The sequence below is a fragment of the Pomacea canaliculata genome, linkage group LG8 (assembly GCF_003073045.1).
Source record: "Pomacea canaliculata isolate SZHN2017 linkage group LG8, ASM307304v1, whole genome shotgun sequence".
Taxonomy (NCBI): Eukaryota; Metazoa; Mollusca; class Gastropoda; order Architaenioglossa; family Ampullariidae; genus Pomacea; species Pomacea canaliculata.
The window spans coordinates 10,154,339-10,175,554 of record NC_037597.1 but is presented as its reverse complement, the minus strand read 5'-3'; the positions used below and the strand labels follow the sequence as shown (position 1 = coordinate 10,175,554).

The following is a 21,216-nucleotide window of genomic DNA, read 5'->3' as shown; positions in this document are numbered from 1 at the left end:
GAGTACAGTTAGTAGTTTGGCAGTGTCATCAAAATTATTTTCTCCATTAAATTTTTAATGCAAATAATGATAATGAAACATCTTTGAACCATTAACATCTAATGTAAATGTACTGGCTCAGTTCGGGCTTACGACATTTAATTTTTATGGGTCCATTTGTACAATGACAGCGAAAAAAAATTCAAAATTCTAGAATTGTAGCATTTATATGTGTTCTCTGGAACTGTAACATTTGACTTCCAGCAATAAAGATGATGTCTTTCAATTCGATCTTAACACTGAAGGCAAAGAATCAGAAGAACTGGAGATCACGTAGGCAAGTAACAGCGAGCGCAAATGAAGGTCATAAGATGTATCACCCTGGCGAGATAATATATAGAGTGGTGCTCAAAAATTGTGACAGCAGCATCTTTTTACATATAACAGATTTCAGCGCCACATACTGCAGATATTTACATAAAGAACTGTGTAAGGAAATAAAGATGTTTCACCTTGCACAAACACGACGTCCCTGGAACGAGGAATGGCGGATATTGCTCACACCACGGGTTTACGGCAAGGCGTAAAATGATGTCGTAACAGGAAGTAGGTAGCCGATTTACACCATTGGTGAAACGCCATGGATTTTATGTTGTGGTGTCTGTGCAGAAATAAAGCGACAGAGACCTAGCGATGTAACAGGCATGTTAAGAAAGCAACAAAGAACGGTAGCAGCAGAAATGGCGTTCTTTACTTTTAGCTCAATTGGTCTTCTAGGTGAAATCTCGGGAGAAGACTTCCAAGCTGGAGCACACGATTCGGTCCTTAACGTTCTCTCGTTGACCGCAAATGATCCCCTCAATAGCTTTATAGAAATCTGGTACTCGGTGTTTTTGTGGTCCTTGTTTTCATCCCTGGCAGTTCATGTGGGAGCGTGTTTAATCGCCATCTGTCGACTTCGTAAACACCGCGTTGGTCGCTGGATTCCTATTGGGATCGTTGCCATGGGGATCATCTCTCCATTGACAGGAGGTGCTATCTGCAGTGCAGCTATTGCAGGTGTTTACAGGGCTTCAGACTTTCACATGCACCCGTACTATGCACTTGTGTGGGGTATTGGACAAACTGTGGCGGTCATTATCATATCTTTCTCTAGGATTTTGGCTACTTTATAATGGATACCTGGACAGCTTTTGGTGTTGCAGAATGAAAAATCATTTTATGATGAGTGGAACATGACTATATTTTGCACAGCTACAAACTTACAATTAAAAATGTTTAGCAATTCCAAAAAGTAATCATGATGACTGCTCTTGGGTTGTAACCCCATATTTAGGCTATAATGTGGACCTCATATTATGTTTGTGCTTATGCATGCATTTCTGGCAAGACAACTAATTTTTATTAGTAATTAAGAGATTATGTGCTAAAGGGGATAAATCCCAAACTTGTAGATGAATCTTAGCATTTACAAAAATGTACAGTTACATCAAATTGTTACAAGTGTTGTGATTATTATACTGTGTAATTGTTTTTGAGTGGGGGAGGGAAGAAATTTATTGCAGTACTATATGGGCTCTTAAGTATTAGAAATTTCAAACTTGTGAAAACCCCTTCATTCCAAATTTTTGTCCTCATTTCTGAATTGTATAACTGAATAAAATGTAAATATAAAGACATAGCTCTTCTTTGACATAACATTGCACATCACACAGGTATGATAATTGCCTCCATATATAGGGTAAGCCTTATGAATACTTTTTCCGGAACTGTTCATATAGATTTCTGTGATATTGCTTGCAACGAGTAGTTAAAATCCAACTGGATGGAGTGTTGTTGACAAAGTATCAAATAGGGCTTGAATTTTTCATCTCATTATATTCAGCTCACAAAATATTTTAACATGCAGTTCTCTATTATTCTAAATGTTGCTAATGAAAATGTGTAGAGAAAAACGATGAAAAAAAAATGTTTTTGGTGCTACTGTAAGATAGTGCATATAGGACTAGTTTTGGATGAGTACTTCATTTTTACCGATATGGCATTTGCTGTCATCTTTAGTTTTGTCTTGCAAATGACAGAGGGGATACTTGATGGCAGTGTATTAGATTTCGTTATGGGAGTAGACTGATTTGTTAGATTTATTTTTTTTAATATTATTGCATATTCTTTCAAATATTTCATGTGAGAATTCATTCTCCAGAAAAAGAGCACTTACCTAGGAAGTCTAGGCTTGTGGTCTTATTTTGGTTGTGAACTGTGTCATTGTAATACAAATTGTACCTAGGTCATGATGATTATTCATTGTAACCAGTTGGCCTTGCTTACTTGAATGGGTCGTACCATCAGTATCCATGTTACAGCACTTCAACAACCCAATCTTACCCGATCAAGAATTGCCTTTTTCTCCCCCACCTAAAAAAAAAAAAGACACCTTCTCTTGAAATATGTCCATACTTGTGTGGTTCTAATCTATTGCCAGTTGCAGATGAGCATTCTTAAACAAAAGAGAATGCAGATGAACACATCACACCCCTTTAGGTTTCTGGAATCCACCATCTCGAATGATCTCAGCTGGGAAATCAGTGGGGTGTCGACTATCAAGAAAGCCCAGCAACGCCTTTACTTTATCTTTCTATGTCAGCTAAAGAAATTTGGCATAAGATGGGACATTCTGGTCCAATTTTACTAGGCAGTGTACGAGAGTGCACCGACATTCTCTGTCACTGTCTGGTACGGCAACACCATCCAAAATCAAAGTCCTGGACTACTGGTGTGTGAAGCTAGCAGATGTATTGGCTGTGAACTGTGGGCACAATTTATACACAGTGAAGTTAATGCAGGGCATGCAAGACTGTGGCAGATGCATCCCATCTGGCTAATGGCCTGTTCTGTCTGTGGTCAAGTATAGACACATCCAGGCCATAACTTCCTGGTTGAGAAACGGTTACTTTGCTGAAGCAATAGCCTTCCTAACTTTGCCATAGCTTGTGTCAGGACCAATAGTTGAATGTGTCCCGTTGCAGTTTGTGAGGGTCATGTATAGTACTAGTTGGTGAGTATAGACACATGCTTGCTTGCATATGTTTTGATACCCAGCGCAACTCTGAAATGTGTAATATCTAGTTGCTGTGGGCAATATACATATATGTGACAAAAAGGCAGTGATTAATATGTGCTAAACGAGAACTTTTTACCCGAAAACAGGTCTGCATTCACCACAATATATCCTTTGAAAAACTACACAAGGGTTTAACAAGTGTTTTAGCCATACTGCATGTAACAATTTTTTTTATTAAAAAGTGGAAGGTAACAAATATTTGGGATGGGATGGTCCTAAATGAACTACAGACACAATATGCATATTTTGCCTTTTTTGTCAAAGAGCTACATTTTTTTTCAAATGACAGAGTTGAAAAATCAAAATCATTCAGTTCTTAAAATAAAACTTGCAATCATGATCACTCACTGAGAGAGGTCAAATCTATAAAATGCCTTTTAACATATGGCCCCTAAAGTAACCCTAACAATGGAAGCTTATTAGATACATCTTATTAAATACATCTGGGATATCAGGGTATATGGTCTCTAGACTCCCAAGAAAGTAGTGGGGCAGTTCACTCTGGCTTTTAAATTTTTCAGGAAATGGCATATTATTTTAAGTTTTTGTTACAAGCTGAACACATACAGTATTTAAAATCTTCAGTCAGCAGACCATTAATCTTACAGTAACTTCAAATAATATCAAATTAAAAAAAATACCCACTGCAAATCAAACATCTTAAAAAATTAGTGAAGATACATTCATTTACTGCTGTATAAATTGTGGACTGTCCTCTCCATTCGTTTACATGCCACCTTACACTCTAACTATAAAATGAATGTTGTATTAATATTGGAGATTGTATGACCTGTTAAGAATAAAGTAATAGCTGATTTTTAGATTGTTTATTCATTCAAGAGCCATTGCCCCTTAGAAGGTGAGCAAATGACAATAATAATACAGTAATAGTTAAATTTATAGAGTGTATTTCCCCAAGTAGAGGCAAGCGCAATGCGCTCAATGGGTTAACCACTTAAAAGTACCCTGTCTCCTGTCTGAGCGTGGAGTGGGGCAATATGCTGAGCCAGCAACTAAGGCTATATCATGGCAAGGCAGCCAGCCCTGTAAACATGCCAAATTCATAGAAAGAACAGGCTACCTGAGACAAGAGTTGAGCCCAGGACAACCAACCCTTGCTGTATTTGAGTGTGTCTGAACATATGTGCAATAAATATATTGATATACACGCATGAGACAAAGCATCTGATGGATTAGCTTCGTCCTCCACCATTCTATGGAGGAACAAAATAGTTATTACTACTGTCTTCGCTATTGGAAAATGTTTTTTCTTGTGTTGTGATTTCTTGCATGACTGGCTCACCCCTGCGTAATCCCATAAGGGAGACCTTGTGTGGGTTACACATTAATTCAGACTCCAATTATTTATTATTATCTCTGAACTTCTAGATGTGTGAAGTGGTAGTATAAAATTGGGAACAACAATGAGTATCACATATTCACACATATATAAATAAAAACAAAACCTGATGCTAAATATCTTTTAATCACAAAATGTGAAGTAACAATATCAACTGAAATGGGTCTATTTTCTTAAAGAATTGAAAATAGACCTAAAATAATTTAAGATAGTACTTTTTAAAATTTCCTACCTAAGGTAGAACTCCTTGAACCTTTCTCCTTTGAATAACCTGTAATAAAAAATGCATGCAAACTTTAATTCAAAAGGGCAAATTGTAAAATCAAATTGTAATGCAACAGTACAATTCAGCTTTTAAACTAAAGCAGAATTATAACTGCTTGATCATGAGGATGTCACTAAGATCTAGGTAAGCGTGGCAATAAATAAGCTGTGTAGGTTAAGATTAAACATCTGAAGTTCCAGGCTGACTAATTTCAAGCTCAGATGATGCTCTTTACACACTAAGAGTGATGCTTACTGACACTGAAAAGATATATAGTATCCACCATTCCCTTTCTTTAAAATAATTCTAAGATACTCGACAAACAGCTTCCATGCTATTTTTGTAAGATTCCAACTAGGTATAAAATTTCACCAACTGTAACATGCAATATTTTGTGGTCGAATCAACTGATGATCAAACTGATTGCCCACCCACCCCCCCTCACCCCCAAAAAAGATGGCATGGGCCCTGATTAACCAGTAGTAACTCCAGCTCTTGATTATGCATAATGCGATCCAAGACAACATTGGTATCCAGTGGACCTTCACCAAACAGCTAGAGGACCTGGACTTTGAAAATGACATTAGTCTCCTATCTAATTGGCAACAGCGTGCAAAAACCAAACTGAATAGGCTATTAAAGGAAGCAGAGAAGACTGGCTTAAGTCAACAGAATGTGAAGTGATGAAAAAAACAAGGAGCTTTCAACAGCCTACATCCCATTTGGAACTCCCAAGCACCATCCCTCCACAGAAAGACTATCCCTCCACAGAAAGACTCACACCTTTAATACAAATGTGAAGGCAGTCCTACTGTATGGTTCTGAAACTTGGAGAGTGACATATACCATCAACAACAAGATTCAGACCTTAATTAACCGATGTATCTTGGGAATTTGATGGCCTGGAAAGATCTCCAACATCAGCCTGTGAGAAAAAACCCAACCAAAATCCCACTAGCGAAGACACCAAGAAAAAAAAGGGGAGGTGGATAGGACACACCTACGCAAACCAGATGACACCACTAGCAGGCAGGCATTTGATAAGAACCCTCAGGGGAAGAGGAGAGTTGGAAGGCCAAAGTAGACTTGGAAAAGAACAGTAAAGAGCGAGGCAAAGTATGCCGAAACCACATGGGGGGACTGCCCAAAACCGCTGGATAGTTGGTATTGTGGCCCTATGCCCCTCAAGGAGTAGCAAGGACTATGCTAAACTCCGCCTCTCGCTCTGCCCAAAGGGTTGACCTTGTCAAGCAAGTCTTGTCCCTGCCATGCAACTTCCACATTTTTATTTGTTGATGCCAGTGTCTCCAATCAAAAGAACTGCCACTGAGAAACAAAGTGCAGCAAAAGAAAAAGACATCAGGCGAGACAAAATGATAGAGGTCAGTCCCCTCAATTTGTTACACTTGTCTGTTTTTAAGTCTTTCAGGGAGTTTAAACCCCAGATTCATCTTTTTTCAATGATTGTCTTGTGACTGAGTCAATTATCGTGTTGCTGCTAGACATGTGGTTTGTTGTTTGTCCAAAGTCACTTTCTCCTGCATTCTACTGGAAGTCGCGAAATGACTGGCTATGACGTCACTATTGAAGGTGAGATGTCTAGCGATTGTGACCATAGTTGTCATGTGACCTTCGTTTGTATTTCCCATTAGAACTATGCATTAAATAGCCCAGGCCTAGCAAATTAAAAAGTGTTGTCAAACTTACTATTGTGCTAACAGGAGGCCCTATTATAATAACTCATTTTTTTTTAGGAAAAATCATGTCGCAGAAGAGATTTGCTGTCACCAGGGTGCCCACTATGCAGAGCCCTATTGTAGTCCAATAAGGAACAGCATCCCTGACACCCATTTTCTGCCACACCAGTCTGCCATCATTCTTCTGAAAATGGTAAACCCAAGGTAAATTTTATTCTTAGCAGTGCTATTGGTAATACCAAACACACCAGTACTTATTATTACTTGGCCTCTACTGATTAGCTACTAGGTCTATAATAATACCTTAAGTTATTTAAGTAATAATTTATCAAAGCCAATTTGGACAATTTGGACAAGAAACAATGAAATGTCACAATCACAACATGAAAGTTAGTAAAATTGTGTGCAGACACTCTACTTCTGACCAAAAGGAACCCCAGCCAAAAAAGATCACAATTGCTTTAAAGTGTACAACCAGTTCTCCAACCCCAAAAACCAACCAGGAAATGGTTCTGCAGTTCCTGGATCCGTTTATACCGAGCACTTGTAGGTACAACACCTCCTGCAGGTAATTTACCAGTGGAAGACGCTTTTGAACTGGTGGAAGAACGAACTGGTGTTGAACTATCGCTTGCTGTCCGAGTTTTCTTTGAATCAAATATGATTCGTGAGGGCTCACACACTGCTGGATTGAGACCCTATATACACAAACACTTTAGTTGTAGATACAAGTCTACTCTAAAGGAATTCTCGATGTTTGTGATTTGCATAATACTGATTTTTAACACAATATAGTTTTGACTGAAATTTATATACAAGGTCGACCACTGGATTCTCTCTTCAGACAAATAACTGCAGTTTAACTTTATAAAAATGAAAATAAAATTCACATTCACAAAATATGTTAAATTCTTAAGTGATCCGATCATTTTGTTTTGTGTTTTTCACTTAAGTATCTACAGGATCATCTGGTTTAAATATGTAACGCCTGTTTTCTTTATGTTACTTTGGTTATTAGAAAGCTGGAAAATGTTATCAGTTTGATCCATTAAGAACAAGAATATGTTTTTTGGCCATGGGACAAACAATTCACACCACTGCCGAAGCTGACAGCTCTAGGTATTTGCGCTATTTTCTCGACATTATGGACAAGAAATTCACTTTATATGTGCCAAAACAATCGGTGTTGTATAGGCAAAGCCTATTTGGAATATATGCTTACTTTTAGATACACCGAGACTCTTAATTAGTATAAGTCTTCCGAATAGCAATCCACCACTTCGTACAACCGAATCAACAATGTAACAGTCACAAACATTTGTGCAAAAATAACACTAGAAATAAACGTACAACAACATCCCATGTGGCCTGTAATAGTAATGTCGTGTCTGCGTACTTCTTTCTATTTGTATTTTGTAAGTGCAACGCAGTTGACGTTATATTGAGTCTTATGATGTGCTTTACATCAGCAAAACATCCCTTGTACATTCAAAAGTACCTGTGGCGAATATGCCTCAGTTTGAGTAGCAGGCATTAACCGCCCACTGAAACTGTTAAACTTGTAAAACATTTTGATAGTGCTTCGTAACGGAGAAAGTCACAGACGTTATTGTGATAACGCTTTTTCTCGCTGGTAGTCACATGACGAGTTCGAGTTCTTAAATGGGTTCGACTGACAATGCGCCCGTACCAATTAAAGTGTCGATATACCCATACGCTGCGAGCAATCAGTAAGGGCGTACATGCTTTAGGAACGCGTTACGCGCATGTTGACGTTGTTGCTATGCGCAAAAACAGCGGGCTTCTGGTGACTATTTTGAGCAAACACTGTCACTGCCATTAGAGACGGAGACTGATGTTTGATGTCCGGGGAAAAGACAGCACCTGATCAGTTTATAAATATTTTCTTGTAGTTACATAAATCATGAGTTACTTAAATCCATTGTCAAAAGATACCTTGCCTCGATTGCAGTCAGCAGAACCACGGTCGCATCTTGTGGAGCCATTGAGTGCCCGGCGAATCCGCGCTTTAGAAGAAGAATTGGCTGTTTACAAAAGGTTGCATTCGGCACCACCTGGAATTCTAAGGCACAATGACTATGACAGTGGTAACCAAACCCGACGAGCTGTTGCGGAGGTAATGTGTACTGTTTTTTTTTTTTTAATCGAAAAAAGTAAAGCACTATATGTTGTATATATATTACACACTTATTCGCCGTACATCAACTGGCAGGCGTCATTTTAAATTTAACAGCCACATAAAAGGTCACAAAAATAGAGTGAAAGCTTAAAAACTATAGGAGAAAGTATGCAGAAGATACGTAAATGAACACAATCTGAAATATGATCGACTGAGTGAAATAATGTTTTAAAGTAGCATATATGGCATGTCACTATAATTTCTACCTCTATATATCTTTGAATTGCAGACTGTCTTTAAAAGGAATGATTTCTTATATATCATGTACAATACTATAGATATATATCTATACTGTGCATTTTTTTATTAAGAAGCTAATTTATAACTACGTCTAGAGTTATATTTATTATCAAATAGTTATAAAGTATAGCTTCTTCATACCTTTTCTGAAGGTAGTGGATCAGGTCCTAATTAGGGGCCGGGTGAGATCACTGTTGCTGCCGAGATAGTCTCATGTATTTTGTTATTTTTAGCTGCAAGAACAAATGCTGGGTCTGCGTGAAGAACTAAGAAAGAAAGATGCTACCATTCAGCACTTAGTCAGGTATACAACTGTCTTTTAAAAAATGTCTAATAAACTGAGTTGCTGTCATTTAAAAAATTAATTTTGTAGTTTCAAAGATTATGCATACTTTGATAATTTTCACATGTGTGGTTTTGTTTTACTTTAAAAAATATGGGGAAAATGAAGATCTTACAAACTTTGAAAAAGCTTCAAGTGTTTGAGAAGAACAGATATGATGTTTGAAATATTGAGTCATAGATAATAGACAGTTGGACAAATTTCAAATGATAGATATCGCTAGAGAGAGAAAGAGCAGATAATGATAAAAGTAATAATGATAGCATTTCAAGTTTATAATTAGAGCAATATTTTTCTCTAGTTTGGAATCAGCACCCAAGATCCGACACTCTACAGAAGGAGTCAGAGTGAGTAGAATCAACCTGTCCTCTTGCTTTTATATGTGTATTCATTATAATTTAGTAACAGAAAGCATTTTTTAATAATCATTAAATTTGAATTTAAAACACAGCTAATTAAATATATTTTTTTGATGGAGTTCTGACTACTCCTTATTAGTATTTATTATTCTTTTATGATGGTTTATCATTATGTATATATTTCTGAATTACTGGCATTATAGTTTGTTATCTGCCAGATGTGTTACTGATCAGTGTTCACACTTAATTACAATCAAGACAACCTGTTAAAACTTTTTCATCAGAAAGAAGTTTTGTTCACTAATCTGCAACAAGTAGTTTAAGCAACTAAATAATTATGTGGAGAAATTAACTGTGAATATATAAAACTGTGTACATACTATTCTACAAGAAAATGTTTTTGTTGTCAGTTTGAGCCACTTTATCAGGGTGAAAGAGCTGCTTTAGAATGTGCTCGCAGTGATCTTGCTAGTCTACAAGTCAAGTTTGACAGAGCCAATCAGCAGGTCAGCAAGAAGAAATAAGTTGATTTTGTTGTCATCATATTCTTAAATGATAAAAGCACATCATATGTCAGTTCTGATTGGTACACTATACATATGACAGCTATTTGCTAAGTTCCGTTGTCAAATATCTATCAAATATATAAAGTATTGATATATTCACTATTGATAACATTGTACAAAGGAACAGGTTTTACAATGGAGCATGCTTCTAAAAGTTGTTATATTTACCTAGAATTGTGTTTTTCAATACTCTACTTTCTCAAAATTTCTCTGACAGCTAAAAGATACTGAAATACAGTTGGAAGCAAAGGAAATCAAGGTGAAGGAACTGCACAACCTCCTAGAAGTAAGTCGCGACAATGAGTCTCGTTTGTCTGACATCATACAGACTCTTCGGGACAGAGTTAGAGAGTTGGAGGATCATGTGGGGTCATATGAAGCTGTCTCTAATCGTGGAGAGTATACAGTCACTGCACTGCAGCGGGAACTGCGGGAAGCCAGTGATAAAATTATGCATCTTGAAGGACGTCTGAGGTATGAGACATTAGAATGAAGTCATGATGCATCTATTTATTTGAAAACCTACTTAACCATATTAGTTATTTCATGAAGATAACTTAATGTTTGAATGCCATTTGCAATGAAAATTTAACTACCTGATCGCATTTTTCCTTCTTCTAAAAGGCCACAGTTGTGATTATTGTAATTGCATTTTTATAACTTAAAAAACTGACATATACTGTATTCTTCAGGAAGCAGATTGAAGAGCGAGATATGGTGGAGACTAGTGCAGGTCAAGCAGAAAGGAGACTGGCTGATTTAATATCTCAGCTTTCCAGTCTTGTGTACTCTGAAGATGCCTCAGACTTCTCATCTCAGTCTGTTGACCGAGTTGTCAGAAAGGTGAGAAAGAGAATACAGACAGTTGTGCTGTTATATGGTTTTGATCATTGGCCTGAGCCCCTTTTTTTAAAAAAAACTTTGACAAATAGTGTTACAGGATATATTAAGAAATGTATAAAGACTACCAAAAGCTCGAAGTTTGAAATATGTTATCATTTTTTGTTAAAATTATTTGGTCAGCATTTGACAGAAAGCAGTTCCGTCATTAACAAATCTAGCAGAGTATTGAGTATTATCAGTCAGTGACCCTGCAGTTTTGACTTTTGGCCACCCCCCCTGTCTGCATTTTCTTCTTGTAGTCAGGTAAAGATAATGCTTTCCACAGTTAGGTCTGTTTTTAAGGATGTACTCAGTGCTGATTTGAGCTAGTTTTTTTATTAAATTTTTTGGAGAAAATTAACAGGCATCAGTGGTTGATTTATCTGGGTATATAGTTAAACTGCCTTTTATAAAAAAAAAATCATGATATCAACAAATGTTAGCCTTATATTTTTATCATATTCCCATATCGTATATTTGAAAAAAAGAGGTACAGCTTTCTAAAACTCTACAAAAAAGTGTGCTTGATAATTTTCCTGCTCTTTGATGGTTAGTTGGTGATTATATTTAAAACAGTTATTATCCTACTATATATTTAGAAATCCATCATTATATAGACAAAGGGCTTTTTTCGAGAAAAGTATATGATTCCATGCTGTGTTTTAATTTCTCTGCTGGCACCTGCCCTGATTATTTCTCTGAACTGCTCTTCCCCTACATCTTAGATAAACAACTCCACTCTTCATCTGATGATCATCTTCTAACTCTTCCTGCTACCAGATCAACAACATATGGACACAGGATGTTTAGTTATTGTGCAGGGAATCAATGTAGCTCTCTCCCTTTCCATATCCGCCACCTACCCACTATTGAATACTTTAAATGTGCGCTGAAAACACACCTCTTCTGTAAACATTCCTCCTAACACACTTTCCCATAATGCTAGTCCTTTTTCCTTTTGCTATATCATGTTAAGTTCTTGTTCTTGTTATTTGGTTCCTCTTTTTCGTTTTCTGTTTTTATACTTCATATGCTTACAACTGTAGTACAGTTGTTTATTCTTTTATAGTTCATGTATTATTTGTTTGCGTTCCTGTCCCTTGTATGCTGTCCACGTTTTGTTCTTTTGTCGTAGGCGCTAAGAGCATGCTCCATGCGCTTTACAAATTTTGCATTTATTATTATTATTATTGTTTCAGGGCAAATGCTACAATAACTAGACTCTAAGAAAAGTAGACTTGTCTAATCTGATTCTGATTGAAATCTGGAAGTCTTTTGCATATTTTCTAGTTATCCTAGAACAAGGCAAAAAATATTTGTTTTACTACAAAATAGTTGTCAGAGCAAAAAGATATCTTTTAGGTCATGGCATCACAGAATCATGACACAGCAACAGCAGAAAATTTTCAGCAGGGGCCCATGAACATCCTCAGTAGATAATAGAGCCCTTTTAAAGTGAAAGAGGGGCCCATTGAAATGAAAACATTTTGTCAATTTAAATCTTCTGGTTGGTATATTTGATGTTTAACAGAATACAGAATCATAATTTCAGAAAAATTTCAACTTTTTTCAAAGTGCTGAACCTCAAGTTCATATCCTCACAATATGTGATAATTTTGCTGGTGCAAGACCATTCTGGCATTCAAATTATACAACCACCCTTCGACACAATTTTACAGAACTACCACATCCTAAGACCACATCCTAAAAATATTCAAATTTTTTTATTGTGTTTTCTTTTCATCAACATCAAGACTAAATGACTATTAGCCAAATGATATTAAAATAAGCCCTCAAAATCAAAACTGTATTTTTGTGACCATAGCAATAGAATTTTGTTTGCTTTAAAAGTATATTCATCTACATGTACTAACCACTCTCATATCAGGAAAAATATGCTAATCATATGAGTAACAGCAAAAGGGTTGGTGTGGCAATACTCAATAGGAAATAAGTACAATCTCTTCAATCATAATACAATATTTACATTTTCCCTTTTATGTGTCCAACACGTTAATAGACATAAGCCTCTGCATGTGTGTGTTTGCAGATCACAGATTTGGTGCAAGAAAATGCTTTGCTGAAAGGGAAGCTTGTAACATTAAATGAAACTTTAGCTAGTACTCAGCTGGAAAGTAAAGCAAGCCGTGAGACTATCATGCGGCTTGTATCAGAAATGAATCGAGACCAGAAAGTGACCACAAAATACACCAGTGAGGTGGAAAACTTGCGTATGGTAAGTTGTCATTTAGATGGCTTGGGACAATTAGCTGTTTATTTATTTATTTTTTGGATTGGCATCTTATTTTTATTGATGTAAAAGATTTGTATGGCAGCATGCAGTTCTTACTGTTGTATTTTTGTCATCAGGAGCGGGATAATGCTTTGATGTCCAAACGTGACGTAGAAAGAGAGGTGGAACTATTGAAAGAACGGCTTGAGGCTAATCAGAGGGCCATGGATGCCACTCGTGCAGAGCTGGAACTTCGTGACAACCGCCTGTCAACGTTGGACAGAGAGGTAATTTATTTTTGCCCTGTTTTTACCAAGGAAAAGGAGGAAGATAGTTTGAATGTTAAGTTAGACTTTGGAAGAATATAAGAGTGTTTTATTTTGTTTAGGACTTATCTCTTTCCATAAATGCTTTTAACTAGGTGTGCACCTATGGCAGATATTTAGGTAGTTTACTGCATAATAACACCAGATTTTTTTGGACTGTAATCTGAGAGGTAAAACCAATGGTATTTTCACTTTTCATGTCTAAAAACAGATTATGCTATAAGTGGAGGAGTGTATTGTGCCTGCCATAAATGTTTTGGTTGAGGTAAAACATTTTGTCTTGCACAGGTGCGAATCAATTCACATAATGTACACAGTGCAGCTACTGCCTTCAGCTTGTTCCGTGAACAGTTGGCTAATATACTTAGCTCTGCCTATGAGACAATAGAGCCAACAGAGGAAGCTATCAAACAAACAGCACATCGCATAGCCAGTTCTTATCGTGAACTTGTCCTGGTGAGCATAGGAATGCTTGTACTGATTTGCTTGTGAAGTTTGCATTTATAGAGGAAGTTCTGCTGATATTGCAGTAATATATTTATTTATAAAGCAAAACTCAACAAAACAAAAACTTATTATATTTTAAATGAATCTAGTTGTCATTTTTCCATTTTCTTCCTTAGTTAACTTATACGTAAACAATTTAAAATGTAATACCTGTTCATGGCAGAGAGTAGAGGATTATGAGAATCGAGTTAAAAGCTTAACAGAGCAGCTTGACCGACAACTGGAGCTATGTCGGGAACAGTCCCAACGTGTAAAGCGATATGAGGCTGAAGCATATGACCTAGACAACAAGCTGCGCAGCGCTGAAGGCGAGCTAGCAGCTGGAGATGTGCTGAGGGATGGTTTCAAGACTGACAAAGAAAGGGTAATGAGTCCTAATTTGTAAGGTCATGCCATTCAGTGTACTAAGGCCCATTGTGATAAGTGTCATGCACTGTAACTCATACAGTGTTTTAGTGCATGATGTTTTTGTAGGGCTGGGAGGAAGAGTCCCTCCAAAGACTGCAGCTGTTTATACTTATACTATGTGATATTTATACTTATACTATGTGATATTTACAGAAATGGGATATCAGTCAGAAACAGGGTAGCAGTGTGAGAATCATGAAGACATATGCCCACACTAAAGGCATATAATTTTAATGTTCTTCCTCCACCACCTGTCTCAGGACGGAGATTGAGAGTCCCTCTTGTGAAAAAGAACGTTTACAGGAGGTCATTCATCCCATCGGCCATCTCTGCTGTCAACAAACAAAAGACTATAAGCGACTAGTAGTGTTACACAATGGGGATGACATAATCCCATCTCTGTTATACGCTGTCATTATGTAGTCATGGAACTGATGTATTGTCCACTGATGTATGTCATTGATGCGAGCGTGTGTGTGTGTGGGTGTGGGTGTGCTCACTTCTGCCATTGCTGATGTTATTGTTGATGTCTTTGATTTTTACTCTGACTGCTTGCATGCTGGAAGACAAATCTCCTTTTCTGGACAATAAAGTAATCTTATCTTATCTTATCTTATGATGTGCAGAATTAGTCTCTCTCTAGCTCTGTCTTTGCCTTTTCTCATTTTAAGTTCTACATTTTGAGTAGGTTAATAGTATTTAACTGCTGTTAAAAAAAATCTTTATGTATTGTTGTTTTCCTTTCCCTGCATTTCTTTGCTTTTTTTTTTTTTTTTGCTGCAACAATCAGTGTGTAGGGAACAGGTATGTTTCAAATATATTATTAAACTGCTCTTTTTAATTGCAATCCAACATTGTCATTTGCAGTACCTGCGTGGACTGCAGAAGCTGGGAGAAATAATGAAAATGGATCGCATCTCATTAGACATGGGTCTGGACATGACAATGGACTCACTGACTGCACGAGCAGAGCAGCTTGTCAGATTAGAAGCAGATGCACTTGCTGACCGTTCTACCCATGTCTACAATTTGCAGCGCAAGGTATATTATGAATATGCTCTAGAATCAGCAGTTTTTAGATAAAAGTTTTACGTGTGTGCTTAAAGATTACAGAAGCAGGTAAACATTTCAGTTATGAGAATTTGCAAAAGCACAACATTGTTTCTTTACATAGCCAATTGTCTTTAAATTCTTTGGTGTAAAGCTCATGATTTAGTTAAAAGTAAAAACTTTTCTGAGCATTTTGAAGGCAAGAATGTGTATCATAATGTCTACTAATGTCTACTTTTTAAATTTTACTTAATAGAATTTATTCAAAATTTTACAGGTAAAAAATCTGAAGGAGCAGTTGGAGTCAAAGGAACTGCACATTGACTTGTTGCGCAAGAAGCTGACAGGGTTGGAAGAGAAAGTGCATGGACGGATAGAGCTGGAAAAGGGTCATAACAATGACCTTCAGCGCCTACATAAATTGGAGCGCTTAGTGGAAAAATACAAAGTACAACTGACAGATGCTCGCCAAGAAATACAAAATTTGAAGGCCCAGCTGCTTGGCACAACTGAACTTAAGGTAAGCTATGTGCAGGCTTGAGTGTTTGATGAACACTCTCTGCTTTGTTCTTAAAGTCAGGCGATTATTTATTTAGTTATCTTCCTACCTATGTGATGCATAAGGCCTCCACAGATTTCTATTTTAATCTGTCAGCAGCACATTTAGTTATTTTATGTCAGATTCTGTTCCTTCAGTTCTTTCACAGCTGACCTTCACTGCATGGGTTTCTTTTGGTTGACAACTTTTCTTCTTACAATTGGCTTTCTCATGAAGGCTATTTTGTTTGGGCATCTGGTTTCATTCTGCACATATGATCTAGCCATCTCCTTGTTTTTTGGATTATAGTTGCCATATTTTCCATCTGGGTTTTACGAGGATTTCCTTCATGATTATGCTTGGTCAGAGGATTTTCTTCAGGCGTTTGCTTTAGATCTCCAGGTTCTGCTGATTTTTCCTGATATCGTCTGACATTCACTACCATAGAGTGAAACTGAAAGGACATTGCTTCTTTTCTCAAAATCATTAAACATGATTTGAGAGTGCTGTTCCATTCTGCGCTTTGTTCTTTAACAACTTGTTTTTGAGGCCTTTGAGCTGGCTACTGTACTAATGTCTTTCTTAAAACTAGTATCTGTTAAAGTTCATAGATTCAAGAGTGACAAAAGGCTTAAGAGAGACAAAAGTTATGTCAGACAAATCATTGTGTTTGTTCCAAATCTCAACTGTCTGATTCTCCACCACCAAGTCAGTCACATGACATCACCTTTCCGCCACTGTCAGAAAACAAGGTGCGGTGTTTTGAGCCTTGCTGCAATGGAACTGCATTAATATGCCTCATTATTATGATTATTATTATTAATCAATTCCCAACCCCCTGTACTTTGTGTGGTCTTTCCCCCTTGTCTGACATTGGCAACTCTGGCAGGATCTAATTCTCCAGTTGGCCTAGCTCTAAGAGACACTGAGGCACTCAAGCACCCTGACTACAGCAAGTTGGAAGTCAGTTGATTGCCTCTGATAATTTTTATGGTTTCTGTTATTTGGTATATATAAAAGTTTATAACTAGTACATTGGTGTGCACTAGTTATTGCAGATGATAGCTGAATCACCTTAAAAAAAATTACAACATAAAGATAAATGTTCAAGTCAACATTTATATTTTTTCATTCTTACAGATGAGGACTATGGAACAGCGCAGGGATGTAGAGGAGCTGGTGAAACAGGTTGAAGAGCTGGAGCAGGTGAGACGCAAACAAGCACACAAGATATCATCCCTCAAGGAAGAAATTGCTTCGGCAGGATCACAGACACAGGAAAAGCAGGTTGTTGCTGAGAATGCTGTTCAGGCACTTTCATCAGAGCTTCGCACCACAAAGAATGCATTAGATTCCATCAAGTACAGAGAAAAACAGGTAAGATATCATAATACACGTACATGTTATTGCTCATTTGCTAAGACTGAGCTAAGCAAAAATTGTTTCCTCACTATGCCTGCAGTCTCAATGCTCAGTGAAGCTTTGTACAATAACAGTTGTGGATAGGATACCCTTTACTTACATTTTCATTTGAAATACAGATTGCAGGAGATTTGATATATAATTTATGTTCCTAGAAGTTTAGTGGAAAATAGTTAAAGTTTAGAAAATAAATTTATGATGGAGAAAGGTAAAATGTATGTTGTCTGTTCTATTTGCAAGGTTTTTTTCACCTGTTCCATTTTTCTTTTCTAGCTGCTTGATTTCCGCAGTGTTGTCTCACGAATGCTGGGACTTGACATAAACACTTTAGCAGTCCCTGATTATGAGATCATCACACGACTGGAAAAGTTAATCAAGGCCCATCATTCTACAGCCCTTACCACAATTGGTTTAGAGGAAGCTTTTGCTGATGTGGAGGATGGATTGGTCAGTGAACTTGAGGCAACTGATCCTGTTGTACGACGATCTCGGGAACGGTCCCGACGCAAGGCAGCTAGGGCTCACGTCCGTGCTCGTTCCCTTTCTCCAACAAAGCGAGACACAAGAGTTTATTGAAGGCAGTGATAAAGTGGTAATTGAACAAACAATTTAAATTCCTTAAAAACGAATATCAGTTTGTTGAGGTGTAAACAAATTTGTCCTTTTGATTATGCTTTTTGATTTTTTCCTCAAGCAGTTCTGTGGCAGATGATATTAGTGATATTATTCTTATGTATATGATTAAGTATATAAATGGGACCATGCTGATGGACAACTAATGTATGAAGACAATGTCTAAAAGAAGAAATGATCCATCCATTGCAGAATGAAGCTTCATGCCCAATAGTGGAAAAGCAGCACTGTTAGCTGTTGTGAAATAAGCCCAAGGCCACCTTAAACATGTAACTTTTGGAACAAACATTTTCACCAAAACATTTAACATACCAGTTCCAGCTCACAACTATAGTCATCTTGTAACCTTTGGTCATTTAATGCAACAGCAGCCAGAATTATAAATAGCATGTCCAGTAAGTTAATATCTGAAATGTCAGCATTACCTCCATCGTTGTTTTTTCTGAAGCCACGACAAAGCTTTTGATCAAAATCAAAGACACTTGTCAACAGACAACTTTGCTGTTTCATTCATGCAACCTATACCTCGAAATGTGCATTAAATCCTAATGTTATTTTAACTGTTGAGATGATTTTCACAAGTAAAAATTGTTCTGATTATTAAACATTAAGATCTGCACTCATACCTCTTCTTGGAGAGCATCTTGTATTGGAGTCTATTTGATAACATATGGAAGATTTGAAAATATACCTCAAAGTGTTATTTTTTTTTTCAAAAGAATCACTGTATATATAGATAATGTGACAAAAATTTTCAGTGTACAGAAGTTTATAATCATGTCATATTGTTATTTATTTTTGCAAGAATTTCTCTCTCTTTGGCAATAGGGAGCAGAATTATTTGCAGAGAAATGACTATTCCTTTTCATCACTTTCCAACATTTTTACATGATTTTGTGGGTGCATGGAGAACTATACGGTGGTCTTTAAAATCAATCAAAGAATGAAAATGCCCATGTTACAGACATGTGACTATGATCTATTTTTTACCCCCCTCTGCACTGCTAAGCTTGGCAAATGTGTTTTAGACTTTGGTATTTATTATTAGCAGTATAGTTAGGCAGAGGGTATTATTAGGGACTGAAATATCAATTTCTTGTTTTTAAATCTTTTAATTCATGACATATCTGCATACTGCAATGTACTTATTCTGTTTTGCATTATCAAGATATGTGCTAAATTTTTTAAAATAAATATATTATGATAAGTAAACCTTCCATATGTTTCTGGAAAATTTGTCTGAAGTAGTATTTTTTCCATTTAATCATGTGCACTTATTTTAGGTCATAGCAAATATTTGTATTGTCATCTGCAAAATATTTTGAATAATTCATGTACATGCCTGCTTATTGACTTCTAGTGTAAAAGTTTTATCCTCATCATAGATTATTTTTCTATGCATGGATATATTTGAATGTTTTTTTTTGCCAATTTTTTGAAAGGTTTTTAACTAGCTAAGAGCTGATTTAGCAATTTTTATGTTATTTTATTTGCTCATCTATCACCGAAGTTTTGATGTCCCTCCATCTACATGATGTGCTCTTGTAGATTACTTGTTAGTTTATTTGTTTATGTAGATAATAAAATTGAATAATCTTCTTGAGAGTTTTGCATCTGATCACTAAAAGAATCTACTTTCAAGGCAAGCAACTCTGTACAATCATTAAATTTAAACTGAGCAAATCAAAATTGCACTTTAATTTAAAACTGAATCATGTTTAAATATTCAATCAATATATTATTAATGTTTAAGGAATGTATATTGAGTAATCAATTATTTTAATGTTTACTAAATTTTTAAAATTATTATAATTTATTGATTATTATTTAAGGAGGCCAGACAGAGAACTTCAAATTATAGATCTTGAAGTTAAAGAAAAGTTAATATTTCTCATGAGGACAATTTTTTAATAATTTCTCTTTAGCTATTCAATTCATTTTATAATTATGAGAAAGTGTTTTATAACTATAGAGATAAAAAATTTGGTGAAACCAGTTATTTCATTTATATTATGCTTAGACGTTTTTATCCAATTTATTATATAGCTATATGTATAGTGATAGATATGTAGAATGATATACATAGAAAATGCATTATAATTCTTACTATACAATTCTATAATTATTGAATCGAATTGAATTGTGTTTGCAAAAACTCACATTTGCATAGAGTTGTGACTAAATGTGACTAAACCGGACGCTTTGTAGTAGCATGCCTCGTTTTATTACTTAACTGGAAAAAAAAATCGTCTGCCAGCAGTCCAGTAATACAAGTTCGTGACATTTGGAAATTTGAGGTAATTTATGGAATTAAATCATTGGTACTACAGGAATTTTGCCATTCTACAACAATAAATGAAACTCTCTTAATCCTCTCCTGTATCCGCCATCTACCCACCATCGAATCCTCTAAACGTGTACTTTCAACACATAAGTTCTACAAACGTTACTTCTTACACCAATCAACATATATAGTTGTTAATAGTTGTGCTTATAGTCAATTGGCTAGTTCCCCTACTCATCAGATTTATGACACTCTCCATCCTTACTGCTTGTTCCCTGATTCCTCTTTGTGTCTCTTATATTTGGTTTTTTTCTTCTTGTCTGCGTAGTTTCGACTCTCCTCCTGTCCTTATAGTCTGTTCATGTCTGAAGCGCCGAGGGCATGCTCCTTTGTGAGCTTGATTATTCCTTATATAAATCACACTATTATTGTTATTTCTAGAAAGAAGGAGGTGAATGGTTATTTACCAAGATTCTTGGAAAAGCGTCTTTAATCGGCTATTAAAGCTCAATTCACCCCACTAGACTCTTAAACAGTTTATCAATAGAGGGCACGTAATATATATACACTCCACAAATACAGTTGTCATTCACACAAACTGACAAGACATGCAGAAAAAAAAAAAATGAAAAAGCATCATCGTTGACTTCTGTTAATGAACTCCATTGAGTCTCATGCAGATTTAGCAGATCAGCCAACCCTTTCTATAAACATATGAAGCGTCTGTGTGATGGAACTTCTCAGATATGTTTTTACTTTGCCGTGGTAACTAAGATGGTGAGATACAGTTTCAAAAGCTTATC

At 36.3% G+C, this 21,216-nt stretch overlaps 2 protein-coding genes and 1 long non-coding RNA gene across 3 annotated transcripts; 2 read left to right on the top strand and 1 right to left on the bottom strand.

Moving 5' to 3' along the window:
• The first annotated feature begins 511 nt into the window (after positions 1–511).
• LOC112571237 (transmembrane protein 170A-like) lies at positions 512–2,425 on the top strand. The gene has a single exon (XM_025250109.1). It carries the CDS (start codon positions 684–686, stop codon positions 1,152–1,154), a length of 471 nt encoding a protein of 156 aa, XP_025105894.1. The 5' UTR covers positions 512–683; the 3' UTR covers positions 1,155–2,425.
• Positions 2,426–4,567: 2,142 nt separating this feature from the next.
• Positions 4,568–8,075, bottom strand: LOC112571239. The gene is made up of 4 exons (XR_003100777.1): positions 7,921–8,075; positions 6,923–7,120; positions 6,433–6,606; positions 4,568–4,731 (listed from the first exon to the last, which is right to left on the bottom strand). It is a non-coding gene; the product is annotated as an uncharacterized LOC112571239 (long non-coding RNA).
• Positions 8,076–8,189: 114 nt separating this feature from the next.
• LOC112571233 (coiled-coil domain-containing protein 170-like) lies at positions 8,190–20,499 on the top strand. The gene is made up of 14 exons (XM_025250101.1): positions 8,190–8,559; positions 9,096–9,166; positions 9,507–9,552; positions 9,975–10,070; positions 10,348–10,604; positions 10,823–10,973; positions 13,063–13,248; positions 13,383–13,532; positions 13,860–14,027; positions 14,242–14,442; positions 15,354–15,527; positions 15,814–16,056; positions 17,215–17,451; positions 17,770–20,499. Exons 1-14 carry the CDS (start codon positions 8,347–8,349, stop codon positions 18,070–18,072), a joined length of 2,496 nt encoding a protein of 831 aa, XP_025105886.1. The 5' UTR covers positions 8,190–8,346; the 3' UTR covers positions 18,073–20,499.
• Positions 20,500–21,216: the final 717 nt, after the last annotated feature.